The sequence below is a fragment of the Pristiophorus japonicus genome, chromosome 6 (assembly GCF_044704955.1).
Source record: "Pristiophorus japonicus isolate sPriJap1 chromosome 6, sPriJap1.hap1, whole genome shotgun sequence".
In the NCBI taxonomy this organism is placed as follows: Eukaryota; Metazoa; Chordata; class Chondrichthyes; family Pristiophoridae; genus Pristiophorus; species Pristiophorus japonicus.
In genome coordinates, this window is record NC_091982.1 from 56,556,043 (window position 1) to 56,581,189 (window position 25,147).

The following is a 25,147-nucleotide window of genomic DNA, read 5'->3' on the forward strand; positions in this document are numbered from 1 at the left end:
GAATGTGTCTATTCTGTAAGCTGGCAACCACGCACATGTCATTATATCTTCAAAACTGAGCTCAGGTTTAAAGTTTAATTAACCCAGGAATAGCCCCTGGACATTGGGAATCAGCCAAACTTTATTGGGAAACTTTATTAACTATTTATGTAGTTAATAAATCAGCAATGCTGGAATTATAACCTCGTTAGAGGAAGTTCCATTTCATGCTAACAGTTCAGTCCCTCAGCTCTGTTGATCTTATGCTGCTTGGCTAATCCCTTTATGGACTGGATTCTCTCTAACAATCTCATCCTGTATAATAGAGTAATGAAAGGTTACAGTGTAGAATCAGGCCATTCAGCCCATCGTGTCTTTGCTAAAGCAATGTAAAACTATTCCCATTGCCCCACTCACTCACCATAGCCCTGTGCTTCAAATATTTATCCATTTTTTCCTTAAAAGGTGCCATAGTTACTCACTGTGCCACAGTATTCCTCTGACTTTCCTCTGCCTAAAGAAATTTCTCCTGAACAATGCCTTCACACTACTAGTGACAACTTTAAATTGACGACCCCCTCCTCACTGACTCCCCAACCGGAGAAATTAGTCTTTCCCTACTCACGCTATCAAAACACTTCATAATTTTAAAAACCTTTGGTAAACCTCGGGGCCAAAATTGCCCCCCTCTTTAAGGCCCACTACTGCCTCTAGGAGGCAGTAATGGGGGGGGTAAGGCCTTTCCGATCGGGAGCAGGCAGATGGGCTGACATGTCTGAAATTGCCCCTGGGCCAGGGGCGGCAGAATCGTGTTTCTTTCACGCTCCATGTTCCCGCCCTGTCGGCACGCGCTGACCCCTTAGCGCCCGGCGCCGACCCCTTTGTCTTTTGCACTCAGGATTTCACACTCCTGATGGAATAAAACACCGATCAATCTCGACTGAACAACCTTAGCAAAAAATGTAGACAAAAGGAGGAGGGAACCCGGTCAGTCCTGGTTGTTTTTTCCGACCTTGAGATATCCTGGGAAGGAGCCAAGTGGCTGCCAATCTAAAGAAACCTCCAACAACAACAATAATCGGCCTTTAATTGACCTTGAGACCTATTTCCACTATTTCCCTCAGGGAGTAACCAGACCCAGTAAAAGGATGGGCCAGCTTAACACTTTGACATTCCCACAGTACTAACTACTGACGAATCTCCAGCAATGGCACGAGAGACCAGCTAATCCATATTAATATCTAATATATGAAATCGCCCGAGAACAATGGACCCTTTCATTTTTAGGGGGGCCGGCATGGCCCCTTTAACGGGCTGCGCGGACCATTCAAATTTCCTTGCATGCACGTTTTTTTCTATATATAAGCCAGTTCACCGGCTGCGCAGGACCCCAAGAGTACTGGCGGCTGTGGAGCTTAAAGTGAATGTTGCCTGTGAAGCCCCTCCCAGCAGCTCTCGAATACCAAGCACCAACTTGGATCTGTTTAAATATATTTGGAGTGTGGGCGTCGCTGGCAAGGCCAGCATTTATTGCCCATCCCTAATTGCCCCTTAAGAAGGGGATGGTGAGCCGCCTTCTTGAACCGCTGCAGTCCGTGTGGTGAAGGTGCTCCCACAGTGCTGTTAGGGAGGGAGTTCCAGGATTCTGACCCAGTGACGATGAAGGAACGGCCGATATATTTCCAAGTCAGGATGGTGTGTGACTTGGAGGGGAACTGAGAGGTGATGGTGGTGTCCCCATGCGCCTGCTGCCCTTGTCCTTCTCGGTGGTAGAGGTGCTGTTGAAGAAGCCTTGGCGAGTTGCTGCAGTGCATCTTGTAGATGGTACACACTGCAGCCACGGTGCGCCAGTGATGGAGGGAGTGAATGTTGAAGGTGATGGACGGGTTGCCAATCAAACAGTGCAATTCATGTGTATAGTGTGGAGACTAACTTCAGTACTAGGGCGGTGAGTTTCTGGTTCATTAATCACACATCACCATCACTTATTAGAAACATAGAAATTTACAGCGCAGAAGGAGGCCATTTCGGCCCATCGTGTCCATGCCGTCCGACAAAGAGCCGCACGGCCCTCAGTCAGCAGCCCTAAAGGTTAGATATAAATCTATGAACAATGAACAATGGCGGAAAGGTAACGAGCATCTGGCTCAACCAGTCCGCCTCACACAACTGCGACATCCCTTACCCTGAACATAAGAACATAAGAACATAAGAATTAGGAACAGGAGTAGGCCATCTAGCCCCTCAAGCCTGCTCCGCCATTCAACAAGATCATGGCTGATCTGGCCGTGGACTCAGCTCCACTTACCCGCCCGCTCCCCATAACACTTAATTCCCTTATTGGTTAAAAATCTATCTATCTGTGATTTGAATACATTCAATGAGCTAGCCTCAACTGCTTCCTTGGGCAGAGAATTCCACAGATTCACAACCCTCTGGGAGAAGAAATTCCTTCTCAACTCAGTTTTAAATTGGCTCTCCCGTATTTTGAGGATGTGCCCCCTAGTTCTAGTCTCCCCGACCAGTGGAAACAACCTCTCTGCCTCTATCTTGTCTATCCCTTTCATTATTTTAAATGTTTCTATAAGATCACCCCTCATCTCCGGAATCAGCCAAGTGAATCGTCTCTGTACCCCCTCCAAAGCTAGTATATCCTTCCTTAAGAAAGGTGACCAAAACTGCACGCAGTACTCCAGGTGCGGCCTCACCAATACCCTATAAAGTTGCAGCAGGACCTCCCTGCTTTTGTACTCCATCCCTCTCGCAATGAAGGCCAACATTCCATTCGCCCTCCTGATTACCTGCTGCACCTGCAAACTAACTTTTTGGGATTCATGCACAAGGGCCCCCAGGTCCCTCTGCACCACAGCATGTTGTAATTTCTCCCCATTAAAATAATATTCCATTTTACTGGTTTTTTTTCCAAGGTGGATGACATCACATTTTCCGACATTGTATTCCATCTGCCAAACCTTAGCCCATTCGCTTAACCTATCTAAATCTCTTTGCAGCCTCTCTGTGACCTCGACACAACCCACTTTCCCACTAACATTCTACACTCCACCCCAACCGGAGCCATGTGATCTCCTGGGAGAGGCAAAAGCCAGATAAAAACCCAGGCCAATTTAGGGAAAAACAATCTGTGAAAATTATTAAAGTTATTAACAAAGAGGTGTAAGTGAAGGAGGTCCATTGGTCATTTTATCTCATCCTTTTATGGTGCCAAACCTGCCCCCTTCTCTCTGTGGCATCCAGTATCTCACATGAGCGTGGGCAAGTGCTGGGGTATCAACAGTTTGAATTTCTACTAAGATTATCGCAATTTACTGGCTATTTAAAGTCTTGTCACATTAACACTGAGCCACTGACACATACATGTGCTTACTCATAGGGGCTCTGAAGATGATTATTTTTGTACTCGTTACAGCTTGTTTAAAGAGAACAACACAATCGCTTTCAGATTTGCTGCGGTCGGTGAATAAATTTGCTGAAACAGTATTACTTGGAACAAAGCACAAATTGTATTGAATCGAATTGGGTAATTTACGACTAGCACAAAACATTTGCCCTCCAGGTATTAATGGGTGGATTGCAATGTCATGCTTGTGTAATCACTTACCGGAATAGCTTAAGGAACATAAATATTCCCCGCCCTCAACAACATAACAAATATTTCAGTGCTCGTTTATTGATCACAAATGGAAAATACAGCGACGTTAATAAGAAGTTTGCAACAGAAAAAAAACTTACTTTACAGCAATGGGTCGAATCTTGGTTTTCTCTGCCTGCAAGTACAAATAGAAACATGAGCTGGAGAAAAATAGATACAAATCAGCATTTGTTGAGACTGCTTTAGTAATTTAGTGCTTCAATATTTAGCAGCTCCCAAGCACAGGATAAGTAGAAGAAGTGTGACATTTAGGCCCCGAAATTGCCCCCCCACTGGAAAAGGGGCACATGCACCCGGTTTCTGTTGTTTTCATCGTCTCGGTGGATGAGAACATACATAACAAATAGGAGCAGGAGTAGGCCATTTGGCCCCTCAAGCCTGCTCCACCATTCTATAAGATCATGGCCTCAGCTCCACTTCCCCGCCCACTCCCCATAACCATTCACTCCCTTATCGCTCAAAAATCTGTCTATCTCCGCCTTAAATATATTCAATGGCCCATCCTCCACAGCTCTCTGGGGCAGAGAATTCCATAGATTTACAATCCCCTGAGAGAAGAAATTTCTCCTCATCTCAGTTTTAAATGGGTGGCCCTTTATTCTGAGACTATGTCCTCTAGTGGGGTGGCCTCTTGAGTGAAATTCCGCTCTTTCGCTTTTTTTTGGCGGACCAGAAGTCGCTCATAATGAGGGCGGTAGTGCAGCGGTGAGCACACTTGAGGGGCGGAAAATGAGGCGAGGGTGTAGTGTCCGGAGGCAGCGGGTCACCGCCGGGATACCGCAGGAGTGAAATTTTGATAATGGCGGCCATTACACAATCGGCGGCCATTGCACTCTGCAGCATGGCCACCGATTTCCAGTGTTAACAGGCCTTAAGGGAAAGGGCAATTTCGGCCCCTGAACCTCTTGCAAAGCCAACTTAGGTGTCAGCTGTGGCTCAGTGCGTACCATACTCGCCTCTGAGTCAGAAGGTTGTGGGATCCCCCACCCCAGAGATTGAGCACAAAAATCTAGGCTGACAATCCAGTGCAGTTCTGAGGGAGTGCTGCACTGTCGGAGGTGCCGTCTTTTGAGTGAGACGTTAAACTGAGACCCAGTCTGCCCTCTCAGGTGGAAGTAAAAGATCCCCTGGCATTATTTCGAAGAAGACCAGAGTCGTTATCCCCAGTGTACTGGCCAATATTTATCCCTCAATCAACGTAACAAAAAAACAGATTATCTGGTCATTATCACATTGCTGTTTGTGGGAGCTTGCTGTGCGCAAATTGGCTGCCGCGTTTCCTACATTACAACAATGACTACACTCGAAGAAGTACTTAATTGGCTGTAAAGCGCTTTGGGATGTCCGGTGGTTGTGAAAGGCACTATATAAATGCAAGTCTTTCTTTTAACTGAACATCGCAGTCGGTGATGCGGTTTTCTCATTGCAAGAGGCGGACTTACTGGAAATGTGGGGGCGAACTGGCTTTCGTTCTACCATGTAACGAGTTCCAATCAGAGTAATGGACTCAAAATTCGGATCTGCAATCTGATATAACTGCAATAGCTGAAGCGTAAATTAGGTCAGCACTACAGCAGGAGAGAAGTGCTACTTATCCGGGAGGAGGGAGGGTAGCGGGAACCATTGTCGGAATTCACAGAAACAATAATCCTTACTGTATTGATACGGAGTTACCAGGCACGAGTTTACGGGTGGGGTGCATCTCAAAGGCTCAATTCATTAGGAAGCTCACTCGCTGCTTAATGTTCACTGCACAGCTCACGACAATATCTAATCATTGTACAGTAATTAGCCAGTGATGAAGCTGACCGTTTGGAACTGCTCTGCTATTATCTCTCGCATCACCACAGTCACTTCACAAGTGGGACAAGAATGGCCAAAAAGGAATTAAAACGTCTCAGACTGAAGAGCAGAAATTACCCAATTATAGTTGCAGTAATAGCCTCGGACTCTGCGTTCTGTGTGTCGCATTCTGGTGATCTTATTCATGGAAGATCGGCACAGCAGTTGGCAGTCTCTTAATCAAAGATGCCTCTGCCCTCACACTGTTTGGACTGTGCATAGGTTCTGCTTGAGAGCACACCTGCCAGGCTTAGCCACCCCTTCCCCCTCCCAACTGATATCTCACTGCTGTAGCAGGGGCTAGCTGGAATTGTGGGTTAGGTAAATAGGGACGGGTGTGGGCCATTCGGCCCCTCAAGCCGGTTCCATCGTTCATTCAAATCTGCTGGTTAGGCTGCTTTTAGATTTGGCTTTCCTAAAGGCAGCAGGCACAGCAGGGGCTGTGTTCATGGCAGCCCAATTTCGGAAAGTGGTCCTGAAGCAGCCATTAGGCCCTCTTTCTTGTTCGCCTGTTTCAGGCACAGGCCGTGGACGCCTATATTTTTAGCCTTTACCAACATGGTGGGCGACGGTGTGGAATGCGCGTGCGTGCGGGCACACCACCCGCCGTATTGCATAATTAGGTGCCCACTTCACGTGCTTGTAAAGCAGGCGAGGAGTCAACGAATGTCTAGGCCCGTAGAGTCTTTACGTCAGATGCCGCCAGCAGTGTTGCCATGGGCTCCCGGAGTGAGGGTCCAGGACAGGTGGCAACATGCCAACTGTAAGGCCGCTAAGTCTTGGTGAACCCTGGCATCCAGCCTGAGCAAGAGGACTCGTTCGTCAGTGGGACAGTGCAAAAGTGCTTCAAAAGGATCTGATACAGCGCTTTGCTTGTACGGGTGCCTAACAACACAAACAGATGAATACTGTTGGCTAGCAATTATTTCAGCTATAATATTGCCAATTGTAATTTCCAAACTCATATTTAGGTGTCAGCTGTGGCTCAGTGGGCAGCACCCACGCCTCTGAGTCAGATAGGTGGTGGGTTCAAGTCCCATTCCAGGGACATCAGCATTTAAATCTAGGCTCACACTTCAATGCAGTACTGAGAGAGTGCTGCACTGTCGGAGGTGCTGTCTTTTGGATGAGACAACAACAACTTGTATTTTTATAGCATCGTTAACGTAGTGAAACGTCCCACGGCACTTCACAGGAGAATTATGAGATAAAACTTTTGACACTGAGCCGCATAAGTAGAAATTAGCGCAGCTTGGTCAGAGAGGTAGGTTTTAAGGAGTGTCTTGAAGGAGGAAAGAAAGGTAGAGAGGCGGAGAGGTTTAGGCAGGGAGTTCCACAGCTTGGGGTCTAGTCAACAGAAGGCACGGCCACCAAAGGTTGAGCGATTATAATCAGGTATGTTCAAGAGGGTAGAATTAGAGGCGCACAGAACATCTTGGGGCTGGGGGAGATTAGAGAGATAAAGAGAGAAGTTAAACCGAGGCCCCGTCTGCTCTCTCAGGTGGAATTAAAAGATCCTACGGCACTATTTTGAAGAAGAGCAGGGCAGTCCTGGCAAATATTTATCTCTCAAGCAAAATATCTTTAAAAAAAAAACAGATTATCTGATCATTATCACATTGCTGTTTGTGGGAGCTTGCTGTGCACAAATTGGCTGACGCATTTCCCACATTACAACAGTGACTACACTTTGCAAGAAAGTACTTTGTTGGCTGAAAGGCGCTTTGGGAAGTATGAGGTCGTGACAGGCACTATATAAATGCAAGTTCTTTATTTCATTTTAAGAACATAAGAATTAGGAGCAGGAGTCGGCCATTCAGCCCCTCGCACCTGCTTCGCCATTCCAGATGATCACGGCTGGTCTTCTGCCTCCACTCCACCTGCCCGCACTATCCCCATATCCCTTAATATCCAAACATCTATCGATCTCTGGTTTGAAGATAACATTTTATGTCGAACTTTGTGGGACCTTGTTTTCAAAACAACTGCGGAAACATAAATTATAGTTGGTGCTTTCCTTCTGCAGCTGGACTTTGGAGCAGTGGGTTACTTCCAGATGCTTCATTAATAATGACGCACGCGATATATCACAGCTCCAAACTGCCAGTGAAGAAGAGGCATTCTGGCACGAAAATAACTCATTAATGTATTTCAAGGGGGAGCGGTGGAAATGAGTATTGCTGCAAATAAACCTCTTCCACTGTTTTTGTCACACCTGCTGAAAGCAGCTGCAAATATGCAGTCATTAACAATCATATCATTCAAATTAAATCTGTCAGAAAATAAATGCAGACACCAACCTCTCTCAGTTTTGCTCTTGTGCAACAAAATCTAGACTAACAGTCCAGTGCAGTACTGAGGGAGCGCTGCACTGTCGGAGGGGCAGTACTGAGGGAGTGCTGCACTGTCGGAGGGGCAGTACTGAGGGAGTGCTGCATTGTTGGAGGGGCAGTACTGAGGGAGCGCTGCATTGTCAGAGAGGCAGTACTGAGGGAGCGCTGCACTGTCAGAGGGGCAATACTGAGGGAGTGCTGCACTGTCGGAGGGGCAGTACTGAGGGAGTGCTGCACTGTCGGAGGTGCCATCTTTCGTATGAGACATTAAACCAAGGCCTCGTTTGCTCTCTCAGGTGGACGTAAAAGATCCCATGGCACTATTTCGAAGAAGAGCAGGGGAGTTATTGCCTGGGCCAATATTTATCCCTCAATCAACATAACAAAAAAACAGATTATCTGGTCATTATCACATTGCTGTTTGTGGGAGCTTGCTGTGTGCAAATTGGCTGCCACGTTTCCCACATTACAACAGTGACTACACTCCAAACGTGCTTCATTGGCTGTAAAGCGCTTTGAGATGTCCGGTAGTCGTGAAAGGCGCTATATAAATGCTAGACTTTCTTATTAAGTGTTTAATTCACTGGCGCTTCTCCTCCTGGAATGCCCACCTTGAAGAAATTCTGCTCTTCTCTCCGATGAGATTTCCGTTTGACTCTTTTACCTTCATTACATCTCTAACTTTTGCCAGTTCTGACGAAAGAGTCATCCGCCTGAAACGTTAACTCTCCACTCCCTCTCCATGGATGCTGCCTGACCTGCCGACTATTTCCAGCATTTGCTGTTCTCTTCCAGAAGCTATTGCCCTGGCCTCAGTTTTGACTATGTATTGATTGATTTTCGAGTGTTGATTTAACACTAACCCCTTTGGTACGATGTACAGCAAGCAGAAAACGAGCCTGACCAAGTATTTGCAATTCACAATGTTCATGTTCTAAACCCTTGTAAATTTAAAGTTAACGTTTCCACAAATACAAATGAAGAAAGAACCTCCATTGATAGCTGTGCCTTTCGCCACTTCAGGGCGCCCCAAAGCCACTGCCAATCAGCTACTTTTTGAAGTGGCGTCACATTGATATGCAAACAAATTCATGCATCAGGAGCTCAGCATAGTGTCCAGACCAAGCGCCTGTCTGAATGACTGATAGCAAAGTGGTGCTCAGACGGCAGAATATTTAAATTACAGTAATTAAGCCTGGTTGCTACTGGCACATATTATTAGTCAGTTTTGAAGTCAGCAAGGTAAATATTTTCATAAAATTACACTGAATTTACAGCACAGAATCAGGCCATTCGGTCCAACAGGTCCGTGCCGGTGTTTATGCTCCACACGAGCCTCCTCCCCCCCCCCCTCTTCATCTTACCCAGTCAGCAAATCCTTCTATTCCTTTCTCCCTTGTGTGTTTATCTAGTCTCCCCTTAAATTCATCTATACTATTTGCCTCAACTTGTGATAGTGAGTTTCACATTCTATCCACTCCCTGTGATAGCGAGTTCCACATTCTATCCACTCCCTGTGATAGTGAGTTACACATTCTATCCACTCCCTGTGATAGTGAGTTACACATTCTATCCACTCCCTGTGATAGTGAGTTACACATTCTATCCACTCCCTGTGATAGTGAGTTACACATTCTATCCACTCCCTGTGATAGTGAGTTCCACATTCTATCCACTCCCTGTGATAGTGAGTTACACATTCTATCCACTCCCTGTGATAGTGAGTTACATATTCTATCCACTCCCTGTGATAGTGAGTTCCACATTCTATCCACTCCCTGTGATAGTGAGTTACACATTCTATCCACTCTCTGTGATAGTGAGTTCCAAATTCTATCCACTTTCTGTGATAGTGAGTTACACATTCTATCCACTCCCTGTGATAGTGAGTTACACAATTCTATTCACTATCTGGAGAAATAAGTTTCTCCTGAATTCCTTATTTGATTTATTAGTGACTATCTTATAGTATGTCCAATTATGCAAGGAGTTAAATGAAAAACATACATCAATTAAAAATATTGAATTTTGATTTTTTTTGTGTGGGGTAATTACAGGCATAAACCATGAAAGAATGACTTTGCATCCCAATCGAAGATCACTCCCAGTGAATCAGTAACCCCACGCTCTGTTTGGGTGCGTGTGTCACAGGTTGCACGGGAAGCTCTCTCGGATTTAACTTGGTGCCTTGATCCTTCGAGTTCCCATACGGGACAAGAGGATGCCTTTTCTCCCACACACACAGACATGAGAGGGATTATCTCGAGGGTCCAGAAGCTGGTGGGAGTATAACTCAGTGTTCACCCGCTCGCCGAAGTTATTTGGTTAAAACGCCGCAGTTTGAGGCGAGAATGGGTTACGGCGCGGAGTCCGATTCTCCAGGAATTGACGGATGATTTACGCCGCTCCACCGTGAGCCTCGACAAAACCCCCAAAAACAGCAACTTCACCATGAGCCTCACCATTGCGAGTCAAGAATTTTGACAGATTTATACCATTAATCCAAATTAATCTTATATTTATGATCCCTCATAGTGACCATTGGTGACTTTAATGTATTTGCTTTGTGGGTTCTTTGCTGAAGATTCCACAGCTACACGTTAGCTGTAAGAACTAGCTGGTTTATTAGCACAGGTTTAACAAATCAAACTGAACACAACCAGTTCATCCACCAGGCTCGTAACAGCCCGCCTCATCGTGGGGAGCCTGAGCTGAACTGACTGGGGTTTTATTGAGTCTTGTGAACATCACATGACTGGCTAAGCCACTCACAGTGCAACAGCTCCACAAACCTAAGATTATGAGGAGACTTGACAAGGTGGATGCAGAGAGGATGTTTCCACTGTTAGGGGAGACTAGAACTAGAGGGCATAATCTTAGAATAAGGGGCCGCCCATTTAAAACTGAGATGAGGAGAAATTTCTTCTCTCAGAGGGTTGTAAATATGTGGAATTCGCTGCCTCAGCGAGCTGTGGAAGCTGGGACATTGAATAAATTTAAGACAGAGATAGACAGTTTCTTAACCGATAAGGGAATAAGGGGTTATGGGGAGCGGGCAGGGAAGTGGACCTGAGTCCATGATCAGATCAGCCATGATCTTATTAAATGGCGGAGCAGGCTCAAGGGGCCGTATGGCCTACTTGCTCCTATTTCTTATGTTATTATTGTGTTCTAGCATGCTCACAGTTGCATACATTGCAGTGACCAATTATGCAAATGTAAAATGAAAAAAATCTAGCAATTAAAAATATTAAATTCTGAATTTTTTTGGGGGGGGCAAAAACCCATTTCGAGCTGGTAATTCATGTCGCGAGCACCCTGTTAATGACGTGATTTGTGGTCCTGACATGACACTCAACCTTGGAGGAAAGTCATGGAGTCCCACTTCCACAGGTTGTGAATTGTTCCTTGAGGTATTTAGAAATGTAAAATGTAATTTTTTTCTGACTTTTTCTTTTCTGTCTATTTTCTCTCTCTTAATCCACTCTTTCCTTCCCGCTCTTTATTTCTCTAATTTGACTTGCTCGGTTTCTCTCTCTATCCTTTTGTTTCATTGGTTGAGGAGATGGACCAATGGGCAACGATGTTCACCAAGGTCCCAGATGCCCCCTGACCGTGCTGCTATCCGCTCGCACCACCAGCAATTCGCGCCACAAATATCGGGTATGGTGACATAGTGGTTATGTTACTGGACCAATAATCCAGACGCCTGGCAATAATAATCCAAAGACCTGAGTTCAAATCCCACCATGGCAGCTGGGGAATTTAAATTCAGTTAATGAAATAAATTTGTAGTAAAATGCTAGTGTGAAGTAATTGTGACCATAAAACTACTGGATTGTCAAAAAACCCCATCTAATGCCCTTTGTGGAATGAAATCTTCAGTGCTTACCTGGTCTGTCCTTTATATGACTCGAGACCCACAGTGGCATTATTTGGACTTCTTTCCTCGCACTATATATGTTTATTTATTTATTCATTCGTGGGATGTGGGAATGTGGCTGACGATTAACCACCCTCAGAAATGGCCCAGCAAGCCACTCAGTTGTACCACCACCACCTTCTCGAGGGCTGTTAGGGATGGGCAATAAATGCTGGCCTTGCCAGCGACGCCCACATCCCATGAACGAATGAATTAAAATAAAATATACATAGTGCAGTCTGAAGGTGAGGTAAGAAGTCCAAATAATGCCCCACTCCAGCACTTTCTGGGACGAAGAATGCCAGACACCTGATATTGCTCCAGTTGCTTTTATCACCGCAATATAATTTTTTTAAAAACTAAAACAAGATGATTCTCGGTGAGTCTGAATTCCAGGCTTTTGGATTTGTTTTAGGAAAGCCAAAAAAAAAACACAATTTCTAGTGCCATATTGTTGATGTGAGCTTGCTTTGAAGGCACACCACACGTTTGCTGCGATATTTTCACCAAGAGGCTCGTGGCCGTTTCGAAATGAAAGGTTGAATTCTATCAACTTGTGAAAAAGTGACTGAGCGGTTAGATCTGCTTTTCAGTAGATCGCTATTAAAAAAGGAAACAGTCAGGAGACAGCCAAACGTTAGCAGTGATTTCTTCTCACACTGCGTTACGATGAAACAAACACAGATTATCTCAACAACTAATTCTGCTCGTGCCTTTCCTGCATTACAACAGGGACCACACTTCAAAAAATACTTCACTGGCTGCATAGCGCATTGGAACGTCCGGTGGTCGTGATAGGCGCTATATAAATGCTAGTCCTTCTTTCTTTTTTAACTATGCAACCTGTGCAGCCTCAGATATGGACCGTGGTTCCAGTTTATTGCAGAGCCCATTGATCTGTGTATAGTCCATTTATCATTCATGAAAGAACTCAGTGATCTTCACAGTATATTATATGAAACAACTCATATCATCTGTCAACTGCAGTCTTATTTCTGTTTTCAACTCCGTAGGGATTTTGTCTTTTTGATCCTTCTTGAATTAAAATGTTGCTAAGCAACGCTGCCGGGAGGCATGCTGGCTCAATGCCTCCAAAAATGTAGTCTATCAAATCATTTTAACAGCCTGAAATCCTTACTGCAATTTAGAAAGCACTGTTTATTTCATGAAACTGCCAGACTGGGAGATAGATTTTAGACAGTAGTTTAACTAAGTACAATTAACCTGTCACATTTTAGATTTTTTTGGAGGACGAATATCAAGGGACATCCTTCTGCTAAATCAGAATCAAGGTTGCTTAACTATCTCCTTTATTCAATCTTCACTTAGTTTGTACTGTAATGATTATCCTTTGATCACTAAATCTAACCCATCAGATATAAAGGGCCCTCCCCAGTCGTCTTCACCGTTATCCTGCAGCCCAAAGTCAAATCTCAAATCAAGGCGCACATGCAGCGAAGATCTCCTTTATGGCATGCCAAAAACTCTTGTGCCTTTTTTAGTCTTTTTTTTTAACATGAGCCATGATTTCTCACCGCTGAGTCCTTGCAGGCCTAAAGTCACACTGTTGGAATTCGCTCTGGCGGGGGGGGGGGGGGGGGGGAAGGGGGACGGGGGGGTTTACGGACCCCCGAGGATGAGCATGTCGTGGAAACCAAGGAAGGAGTGAATCCGAGTCTCCTCGCTCCCAGCATTATTCTGAGCCACGGGAGAACTGCAGAGCTTTGATCCGTTGACCTTTCTTTTCCCATTTATATTCATGCGATTGTTGAAGAGCAGCTCGTGTATCTTTACAAGGATAACAAAAAAAAAATAGAGGAAAGTGGAAATGGAGGAGAAGCAGTAGGGAGTTAATACCTTGATATATTGAAGGATATTGAGCGAGAGGGGCGCAGGGGGGGCCTACAAGTGAAAAGCAGCAACAAATTACTGCACAAGGAAAATATTCTACCATGCAATCACCTCAGCATGCCTGAAATGTAGGCCTAGTAGATGATTCCAAAACTTATTAGTAAAGCTAAAATAGAGATAAATTGTTAATTGCTGGCAAACGTTTCCGATTGATAATCGTCACTGCCAATCTGGGGTTGTGCCATGATTTGAGTTTGATCTTTTCTTTCAATCGCTAAGATTGAGAAATGTTATTGCTACATGGGTCAGAGTCGAGCAAACGGAAGATAAAGTTAGCCTGTGTTCTACAGCAGTTTAATTTCTCACAAACTGCACCGGACTGGCTTGATTTGAAAGGTTCTCATTGCCTATGTTTCATCTACACACTGCCCCTCGGCATCGTCATCTGAAAACACGACGTCAGATTCCATATGCATGTTGGCGACACCCAGCTCTACCTCACCACCACCTCTCTCCACCCCTCCACTGCCTCGAATTGGCCACACTGCTTGTCCAACACCCGGTATTGGATTGGCAGACATTTCCTTCAATTAAGTCATCATTATCATAGGCAGTCCCTCAGAATCGAGGAGGACTTGCTTCCACTCCAAAAGTGAGTTCTCAGGTGACTGAACAATCCAATACGGGAACCACAGTCCCCGTCACAGGTGGGATAGATAGTCGTTGAGGGAAAAGGAGGGTGGGACTGGTTTGCCGCACGTTCCTTCTGCTGCCTGCGCTTGGTTTCTGCATGCTCTCGGCGACGAGACTTGAAGTGCTCAGTGCCCTTCCAGATGAACTTCCTCCACTTAGGGTGGTCTTTGGCCAGGGACTCTCAGAAGTCGGTGGGGATGTTGCACTTTATCAGGGAGACTTTGAGGGTGCCCTTGAAATGTTTCCTCTGCCCACCTTTGGTTCGTTTGCCGTGAAGGAGTTCCGAGTAGAGCACTTGCTTTGGCAGCCTCGTGTCTGGCATGCGGACAATGTGGCCTGCCCAGCGGAGCTGATCAAGTGTGGTCAGCGCTTCAATGCTGGGGATGTTGGCCTGATCGAGGATGCTAACGTTGGTGCATCTGTCCTCCCAGGGGATTTGCAGGATCTTGCGTTGACATTGTTGGTGGTACTTCTCCAGCGATTTGAGGTGTCTGCTGTATATGGGCCACGTCTGAGCCATACATAAATATTGGGAAGATCGGAGCCATTGTCTTCAGCCCCTGCCACAGACTCCGTTCCCTAGCCAATGACTCCATCCCCCTCCCTGGCCACTGTCTGAGGCTGAACTGGTCTGTTCGCAACCTTGCCATACTATTTGACCCAGAGCTGAGCTTTGATCCCATATCCTCTCCATCACATGGACCGTCTACTTCCTATGGCCTGTCTCCGCCCCTGCCTCAGCTCATCAGCAGCTGAAACACTCATCCATACCTTTGTTACCTCCAGACTCTATTCCAAAGCTCTCCTGGCTGGCCTCCCATCCTCTGTAAATTAAGCTCATCCAAAATTCTGCTGCCCGTATCCTAACCCACTCACCCCTGTGCTTGCTGACCTACATAAGCTCCCGGTCCGGCAATGGCTCGATTTTAAAATTATCATCTTTGTGATCAAATCCCTCCATAGCCTCGCCCCTCCCTAACTCTGTAAACTCCTCCAGCCACCCTGAGATCTCTGCGCTCTTCCAATTCAGGCCTCCTGCACATCCTCTCCACTTCTCTCACTCCACCATTGGCAGCCGTGCCTTCCGCTTCCCTCCCTGAAGCTCTCCGCCTCTCTACTTTTATCTCCTCGTTTAAGACGCTACTTAAAACCTACCACTTTGAGCAAGCTTTTACGACACCTGTCCTACTATCTCCTTATGTGCTTCAGTGACATATTTTGTTTGATAATCGCTCCTGTGAAGCACCTTGGGATGTTAAGGTGCTGTATAAATGCAAGTGTTCTTGACTAGCTCCCCTGGCCATTTCAGACTTTTGCAACAATTTGATTAAAGTCATTAATGCTCTCGTTTCCTTCGTTATTTTTGTGTCGAGATGAGAATCAACTTCCTGCAATCACTTGCTTGTCTGAAGTGTCGATAAAATAGGAAATAGGAGCAGGAGTAGGCCATTCGGCCCCTCGAGCCTGCTCTGCCATTCAATACGATCATGGCTGATCCGATCTTGGCCTCAACTCCACTTCCCTGCCCGCTCCCCATAACCCTTGGCTCCCTTATCGCTCAAAAATCTGCCAATCTCCACCTTAAATATATTCACCATAATCATAGGCAGTCCCTAGAAATCGAGGAAGACTTGTTTCCACTCTAAAAGTGAGTTCTCAGGTGGCTGAACAGTCCAATACGGGAATTACGGTCTCTGTCACAGGTGGAGCAGTGGTTGAAGGAAGGGGTGGGTGGCGTGTTTCAGAAAGTCTGGACTGCACTATGTCTTCAGTCACAAACTTATTGGAATTTTGAAACATCGTAACAAAAAAAGTATCATCATGTTTTTGCCACATGCTCCGGGGCATCTTGCAATTTTGTCCCTTCCTACTAAATGCTAATTCAGAATTGATTTCATCAGTCTTGTATAAAAGTGGCAATAAATAGAGCTGGAGCGCCGGGCCCTGGAACATCATGGGCCGCCCCGACCTGTGTGAGAACACCCCGCAGGTCGGGGCTATCAATAGAGCTGGAACGCCGGACCCGGGAACATCGTGGCGGAGGTGCGGCGAATGAGGGTACGGGGCTCAGAAGAGCCGAGGGCCCAGGGGCAGCACGGGCCTGCCCACACTGCGATATGTGTGTGCACTAGGTCCGTGCAGCAGAGCTGGTCTCCAGACATCCTGGTTAACCCTTGTCACTGGATAAAGGCCTAGCTCTGTCAAGCCCATGTGGTGGCTGATGTGTGACGGTCACCACACGTTAAAAAACATCCATGCACAGGCATCTTCCACCCTCTCAATTGGAGTTCAGGGCTGGAACATCGGGTCCTTCATTGAAACATCTGTGAACTCTCGTGGAAGCAAGTCATCCTCGTTCGAGGGACCGCATATGATGATGGGTGGGGTATCTAATTTGCCGCACGGTCTTCCCTGTGTCTGCGCTTGATTTCTGCATGTTCTCAACGACGAGACTCGAAGTGCTCCACGCCCTCCAAGATGCACTTCCTCCACTAAGGGCAGTCTTGGGCCAGGGATTCCCAGGTGCTAGTGGGGATGCTGCGCTTTATCAAGGAGACTTTGAGGGTGTTCTTGAAGCATTTCCTCTGCCCATCTGGGGCTCACTTGCCGTGTAGGAGTTCCGAGTAGAGCGCTTGCTTTGGGAGTCTCGTGTCGGGCATGCGAATGATGTGGCTGGTCGAGTGTGGTCAGTGCTTCGATGCCGGAGATGTTGGCCTGAGCGAGAATACTGACGTTGATGCATCTATCCTCCTAGTGGATTTGCAGGATCTTGCGGAGGCAGCGTTGATGGTATTTCTCCAGTGCTTTGAGGTGTAATTGTATATGATCCATGTCTCTGAGCCATACAGGAGAGCGGGTATGACTACTTGCCTGTAGACCATAAGCTTGGTGCCAGATTTGAGGTCCTGCTCTTCAAACACTCTCTTCCTCAGGTGACCAAAGACTCCACTAGCACACTGGAGGCGGTATTGGACCTCGTCATCAATGTCTGTCCTCGCTGATAGTAGGCTCCCGAGGTATGGAAAGTGGTCCACGTTGTCCAAGGCGCCTTGGACAATATATTCAATGGCCCAGCACTCTGGGGTAGAAAATTTAAAGGTTCCCGACCCTCTAAGAGAAGCAATTCCTCCTCATTTCTGTTTTAAATGGGCAACCCCTTATTCTGAGGATATGCCCCCTCGTTCTACATTCCCCCACGAGGGGAAACATCCTCTCTGCATCTACCCTGTCAAGCCCCATCAGAATCTTACATGTTTCAATAAGATCACCTCTCATTCTTCTAAACTCTAGTGATAAAAACTGTTCCTTGTCTTGTGTAGAACTGAGGTGGAGCCTCGACTAGAACTCACTCTGTGAAAGCAACCTGACCCCAAAACCGAGCACTTAAGAGTGGGGCACTTTCTTTCTTAGGCATTCTATTGATTAACACTCACCCTCAATTAACTCTGAGGATGTAAATTGCGACAATGACACTGCACCCAATCAATATTTCATTAATCAAATACATTTGTCTCTTCATTTGTTTGCTGTGATGAACAATTTCCTGGTACAGGTACAACGTCTCAAATCCTAGCTGTCCGAAAACCGGAATTGTCCAAAAACCACACATTTTTGAGGCAGCCAAGATGGCTGAGGTAACCTGTAAAAATCGCAGCGCCGGGGGGGCCGTGAGAATCGGCGGGTGGCAAGGAGCAGAGGAGCGGTGGGCGGTGAGGATCGGCGGGCGGTGAGGAGCGGAGGATCAGCGGGCAGCGAGAAGCGCTAACAGCGAGGTTCGAAATTCAGAAAAATCCAAAAACTGGCACGGTCTCGGTCCCGAGGTTGCCTAATTTCAGACGTTGTACCTGTAGCAGTTGATTTATTTTCCACCTGGATCATCACTTTGACCACTTATTATTGGTCAGTTACTCTGGCCGGTTGTACAGCATCACACTGCATCCCTCTGTGAAGTCAGACACAGCAGAGTGCCACAAATGTTCCAACATATTGATGGGGTGTGAAGTGCGTTGGTCCATTCTCAGCTTTCATCAAACCTTTGCAACCTGTGGCGTAACCTGCCTCTATTCTGCATCTCAGGGAAGACTCCTTTTGGAGTCAACAACTTACATCAACATTGCAGAACATGACAATAAATTGATTCTCAGGATGTGGGCGTCGCTGGTATAAGCGGAATTTATTGCCCATCCCTACAAATTGAGTAACTTGCTAGTCAATCCAGTTAAATATTGGGACGACCGAAGCCATTGTCTTCAGCCCCCGCCACAAACTTCGTTCCCTAGCCATCGACTCAGTCACTTTCAGCTTTTTTATTTCCAGTTTCCTTTTTAAACTGAATAGAAATTCTCAAACTGTCACGGTGGGATATGAACTCAAGTTCTACTGGATCATTCAGACAGACCTCTGGATAACCAGTCCAGTGACATAAACGCTGCATCACCTGTAATATAGCTCCACATCGTGGACTACTGTGGTAATGCAACTGCTGCTGTAAATGCAATAAAAGTCACAGGATGTATTGGAGCCATCTTGTAGACTGTGTGTGCTAGTGATGTTGTAAAGAATATATCCCACCACCGTACTCAAAGGGCTTCATAGAGGGCGGATTGGACACTGAGCCACAGATGGTTGGGAGAGGCGTACAAAGGTTCAGAAGAGGCTTGTGAAGATGGGGAGAGATGTTGCAAGGTGGAGGGCTTTGGCTGAACCAGAGAACAGGTCTAATGATGATAACGGAGGGATGAGATTGGTCCAGACTCAAGAGAGCAGAGGGTGCAAGCTGAGATGTAGAGGTGGGGGCAGTTGCTATGGAGGGATTTGTAAAACTGGGTGAATTATAGGGCTGATTCCCTTACTGGGCGTTTCTATCAAGGCCCGAGCAAGGAGTGCTAGCCAGAGAACGATGGGCCTGCAGTGCTTGATTTCCTGTCTGCTAACTTCAATGAATGAGGCGATGGCTGGGAATGATGACAAATTGGAACATTTATATCATCAGCTGTGCCTCAGTGGGTCGCACTCTTACCTCTGGGTTAGAAGGTTGTGGGTTCAAGGCCCACTCCAGTGACTTGAGCACAAAAATCTAGGCCGCGTTTCCCTCATTACAAAAGTGACTCCATGCCAAAAGTCATCATCATCATCATAGATGGTCCCTCGGAGTCGAGAATGACTTGATTCCACTCTAAAAGTGAGTTCTCAGGTGACTGAAGAGTCCAATGCGGGAATTACAGTCCCTGTCACAGGTGGGACAGACAGTGGTTGAAGGAAAGGGTAGGTGGGGAGTCCGGTTTGCCGCACGCTCCTTCCACTGCCTGCGCTTGTTTTCTGCATGCTCTCGGCGACTAGACTCGAGGTGCTCAGCGCCCTCCACTTAGGGCGGTCTTGCTCCAAACTTCAATGGCTGTAAAGCACTTTGAGACATCCGGATGTCGTGAAAGGTGCTATATAAATCCAAGTCTTTCTTTCTTTTTTCTTAAAACTGCTTTGCATCATCTGCATAAATTTGATATATCACAATTTGATCATAATATGTGAGTATGACCAAGTACTTATGATAGCTTAAGTGTTGAGGATGGCAATAAAGCCCTCCACCACTGCGGGATTTCCTCGCCTCAGGTCTGGCTCTGTTGTACACTAATTGATAGAGATTGATCGTTATGATTAATTAACAACTCCGTTATCGTTGTATCATGTGACTACCAGGATGGGGAAGGCGAACTACCATGGACCTTGATGTTTATTCCTATGTTCTTACATTGAGGAAGCCACTCGCTTTTCACACTAAATTGACCATAAAATAAACCGACAATGCGTAAACACAAACACACACCCACGCACCCACCCGTGCACCCACGCACCCACCCACCCACGCACCCACCCGTGCACCCACGCACCCACGCACCCACCCACCCATGCACCCACACACCCACCCACCCAGTCACACACGCACCCACCCACCCACGCACCCACCCACCCACGCACACACGCACCCACCCACGCACCCACCCACACACACAGCCACCCACCCACGCACGGTCTCACCCGCAGGAACATAGGAAGAGGAAAAGGCCATTCAGCCTCTCACGTTTCTTCCGCCATGGCTGATCTGTATCTTAACTCCATTTACCTGCCTCAGTTCCCTGGACCTTAATACCCTTACCTAACAAAAATCTATCAATCTCAGTTTTGAAATTTTCAATTGACCCCCCAGCCTCAACAGCTTATTTGGGGAGAGAGTACCAGATTCCCACTGCCGTTTGTGTGAAGAAATGCTTCCTGACATCGCCTGGCTCTAATTTTAAGGTTATGCCCCCTTGTTCTGGACTTCCCGCTGCCCCCCAAGCAGAGGAAATAGTTTCCCTCTATCTACCCCATCAACTCCTTTAATCATCTTAGAAACACCTCGACTAATCTTCTATACTCGAGGGAATACACGCCTAGTCTGTGCAACCTGTCCTCACAATTTAACCCGGTATCGCCCTGGTGAATCAGTGCTGCTCCCCCTCTATCTCTCGCGTAGCGGTGGTGCCCTGCAATGTTCCCCGTTAGCTGTGCAGTTGTGCGGCTGAGCAGCACCAATTGGGCCCCGCGCAGCCGGCGTTTCAATATGAAAAAAAAAACGTATATTTTGACTGGGCCGCGCAGCCTCTTAAAGGGGTCACGTGACCCGAAAATAAATCACAGGGGAAACTGGTGCCCAGAACTGAACGCGGTATGGGTTAATCACGGGGCCAGTGTGTGCCGAAGTGTCACCATGTTGATGGCCTTGCGGCAAGATGAATGCGTCTTTTGTGCTGCAATTTCACTTTCAGATGATCTTGTCCCATAGGGTCCTATAACCGATAAGGGAATAAGGGGTTATGGGGAGTGGGCAGGGAAGTGGACCTGATTGGATCAGCCATGATCGTATTAAATGGCGGAACAGGCTCGAGGGGCTGTATGGCCTACTCCTGCTCCTATTTCTTATGTTCTTGTCATGTAAATGAGATGACCTGACATTGTCAAACACATCAACACATAACCAGCATGGATATCTACAAGGAGGTGCCTCATAACGTTACAGTGGACTCACCTCTAATGGGGGGTCAATAATGACATGTACAAACACTGGAGTTAAAATCTCAGGGACAAAATGAACGTGCAGTAACCACGGTCAACATGGAGTAGAGATCAGCTCCTGGCATCTTGTTGAGGCGTGACCCATTATTGCCAGAGGCCTAACCAGAGCCCTCCTTTCCACAACTTGAGTCAGAACGCAAACTGTGAAATCCCGTCGGAGAACCCAAAAGGTTATCGGCAGCTGTGGCATTAGATCAAATCGATCAACGATAACTTAGGGTGTCAGAGTAGCAGAGGTCAGGTTCCACACTGGTGATCCAAAACCTAGCTGCCCCGTTTCCTAACTCGCACCAAGTCCCACTCACCCATTCCCCCTGTGCTCGCTGGCCTATACTGGCTTCCGGTTAAGCAGTGCCTTGATTTCAACTCATCCTTATTTACAAATCCCTCCATGGCCTCGCCCCTCCCTATCTCTGTAATCTCCTCCAGATCCACAAGCAGCCCCGAGATGTTTGCACTCCTCTAATTCTGCCCTCTTGAACATCCCTGATTATAATCGCTCAACCATTGGTGTTGCCTAGGCCCCAAGCTCTGTAGCTCATTGCCTAAAACTCTCCGCCTCTTTACCTCTCTTTCTTCCTTCAAGATGCTCCTTAAAACCTACCTCTTTGACCAAGCTTTTGGTCACCTGTCCTAATTTCTACTTATGCGGCTCGGTGTCAAATTTGTAATCTCATAATACTCCTGTGAAGCGCCCTGGGACATTACAGGCGCTATATAAATACAAGTTACATAAGAACATGTAACAAATAGGAGCAGGAGTAGGCCATACGGCCCCTCGAGCCTGCTCCGCCATTTTATCATAGGCAGTCCTCGGAATCAATGAAGACTTGCTTCCACTCCTGAAGTGAGTTCTTTGGTGGCTGAACAGTCCAATACGAGAGCCACGGGCTCTGTCACAGGTGGAACAGATAGTCATTGAGGGAAAGGGTGGGTGGGACTGATTTGCTGCACGCTCTTTCCGCTGTCTGCGCTTGATTTCTGCATGCTCTCGGCGATGAGACTTGAGGTGCTCAGCGCCCTCCTGGATGCACTTCCTCCACTTAGGGCGGTCTTGGGCCAGGGACTCCCAGGTATCAGTGGGGTTGTTGCACTTTATCAGGGACTTAATACGATCATGGCTCATTCGATCATGGATCAGTTCCACTTCCCTGCCCGCTCCCCGTAACCCCTTATTCCCTTATCGGTTAAGAAACTGTCTATCTCTGTCTTAAATGTATTCAATGTCCTGGCTTCCACAGCTCTCTGAGGCAGCGAATTCCACAGATTTACAACCCTCTGAGATGTTGTTGTTTTTGTTTGGATATTAATTTCCTATTTCTTTTAACTCAAATTTCATATAAACGGGGGAAAATAAACATGTCACAATGCTCATTAAATGGTGAATAAAACCTCCATGTGTATGGATCTTATGTTGATGTCAAGTCCAATCATTTTCCAGTGAGGAGATTAGCTGAGGACGCTTTTTCCGTGCGCGTCCACCCACACACACTCGTGCTTCTGCGCACAGCTTTTTTCTGTTAGGTTAACGACACGGCACATATACATTGAGAAAGGAAGCGCTTGACGTTTTCCTTCAGTTTCCACAATCATTAAAGAGAGATGGAGCCACAAGAGCGACGAGGATTACAGTAAATTGTAAGAGCAGATGCTGACTGTAATTAAACTGATTTATAGCCCTCCACAGATCTTCAAAGCTGTCAGTTATCGACAATTTACCTTGGGAATGGTATCTCTTTTCAAACCCGGAAGTATCCGAGGTCCTCCAAGTGAGATATATGTGACCCTCAAATATGTATCCGATTGATATTTATTGGACATTCTCTCGAGATGATGCATTGCGGGCCAGTGGTGTGGGGCACAGTCATGCGTCTCTGTGTTCATTTGTATTAAGGTCACTGGACAAAGCTTTTCACCCAGACAACAGTTACAAAGCAGCAAGCATCAATAACAGCTTCCAAGTAATAAATGAAAATTGATTCCAGACCTACGCTTTGATTTCCTATCATTTGGGGCTCTACACTAACTCGCAAATAAATAAAAGAGGAATGTGCATTTAATAGGGTTCCTGAAGCCGTTGTAAATGTCATGTGCAATAAAACCTCACGTTGCAGCATGTGCATAGATAACAAGGCATACCTTCGCTGCTTTGCTCCTCTTAATCAGATGTAGTTAAGCCACTGGATGACATTTCCCCTCTTTTTATGACGAGAAAGGTTAAGTGCCTTTATTTTTGTAGAATTTAACGACCGCCAATTAAAATGGAAGATTCTGTAAAACCAGGAATCATCACCAGGAATCATTGAAAAGCCGGGAAATACCTGGAACACTGCCTGCTCTCACACTTCTCAAGCAGCTACAACTCCAACTGAGGAGGTGAGGGAGGGCGCCGGGGGTTACAATCTTACGTTGTCCGAGGCCAGATCTAGGTTCGATGTCAGGAGGTGGTCCTTTTTCCCACATCTCCTTACGTGGCACGGTGTCCAATTTCTGTCTGATAATCGTCGCCGTGAAGCACCTTGAGACATTTTTTATCCACGTTATAGGCGCGGTATCAATGAGAGTTGTTGCAGTGTTTACCTGTTCGCTGTCATCCTCATCACTGCTGAGCTTCAGGTCGTCCTCCAGCATCCTGCAAGACAGAAATGATCGATGGTGGTTAAAATTGCTGCTCAGACTACAGCTCAGGAGGAGGCCATTCGGCCCATCGTGCCTTTGCCCAATTAGTCCCCTCTCCCTTGCTCTTTCCTCACAGCGCTGCCATCGTTTTCCCTTCCAGTATTTATCAAATTCCCTATTGAAAGTTACTATTAAATTCACACTTTCAGACAGCGCAATCCAGATCATAACAACTCGCTGCGTTAAAAAAAATCTTCCCTCTGGCTCTTTTGCCAATTACCTTAAATCTTAAAACCAAGTCACTGGGCCCCAAACGCACAGAGGTTGACAAGTCATTTATTCCTGATCCGTTGTCTACGGTTAATTGTTTTCATTCCTGGGATATGGGTGGCACTGGCAAGACCAGTATTTATTGCCCATGAGAAGGTGGCAGTGAGCCACATTCTTGAACTGCTGCAACAGCTTGTTTTTGTTGCAACAGAGTGACTTGCTAGTGGCCATTTCAGAGGGCAGTTAAGAGTCAACCCCACATTGCTGTGGGCCTGGAGTCACATATAGACCAGACCAGGTAAGAATGGCAGATTTCCTGCTAAAGGACAGAAGTGAACCAGAGAGGTTTTTAACAACAACCCTGTAATAGTCACCATTATTGATACTAACTTTTATTCCAGATATTTAATTAACTGAATTTTAATTCCAAGTTGCCATGGTGGGATTTGAACTCATGTTTCTGGATCATTAGTCCAGGCCTCTGGATTATTAGCCCAGTTACATAACCACTGTGCTACCAGTCTCACATACACAGTCAATGAATTTAATTCAGTGAAATCTGTAACAGTCGGAGCCTGGTTCAATCAGCTCAAAGTATATCGGGCCCATCGTGACCTTCTGCACCAAAACTCAGAATCCCAGGTTGCAGTAACCCCATTGTTCGTAACGACAGTGCAAGGGGAGAATCCTTGAGTGAAAAAGATTTAGGGTGATCTAATTGAGGTATTTAAGATGATTAAAGAAGTTGATAAGGTAGATAGAGACAACATAAGAACATAAAAATAAGAGCAGGAGTAGGCCATTTTGCCCCTTGAGCCAGCTCTGCCATTCAATAAGATCATGGCTGATCTGATC

General features: G+C 46.4%; 1 protein-coding gene across 1 annotated transcript in view; it reads right to left on the reverse strand.

Moving 5' to 3' along the window:
• aff2 (AF4/FMR2 family, member 2) overlaps positions 1-25,147 on the reverse strand; it is a 569,269-nt gene that overhangs the window by 131,305 nt on the left and 412,817 nt on the right. The window contains exons 8-9 of the mRNA XM_070882879.1: positions 23,984-24,035; positions 3,730-3,764 (exon numbers count right to left, since the gene is read on the reverse strand). Of these exons, the coding sequence (XP_070738980.1) occupies positions 3,730-3,764; positions 23,984-24,035 (87 nt within the window). The remainder of the gene's footprint in view (positions 1-3,729; positions 3,765-23,983; positions 24,036-25,147) is intronic.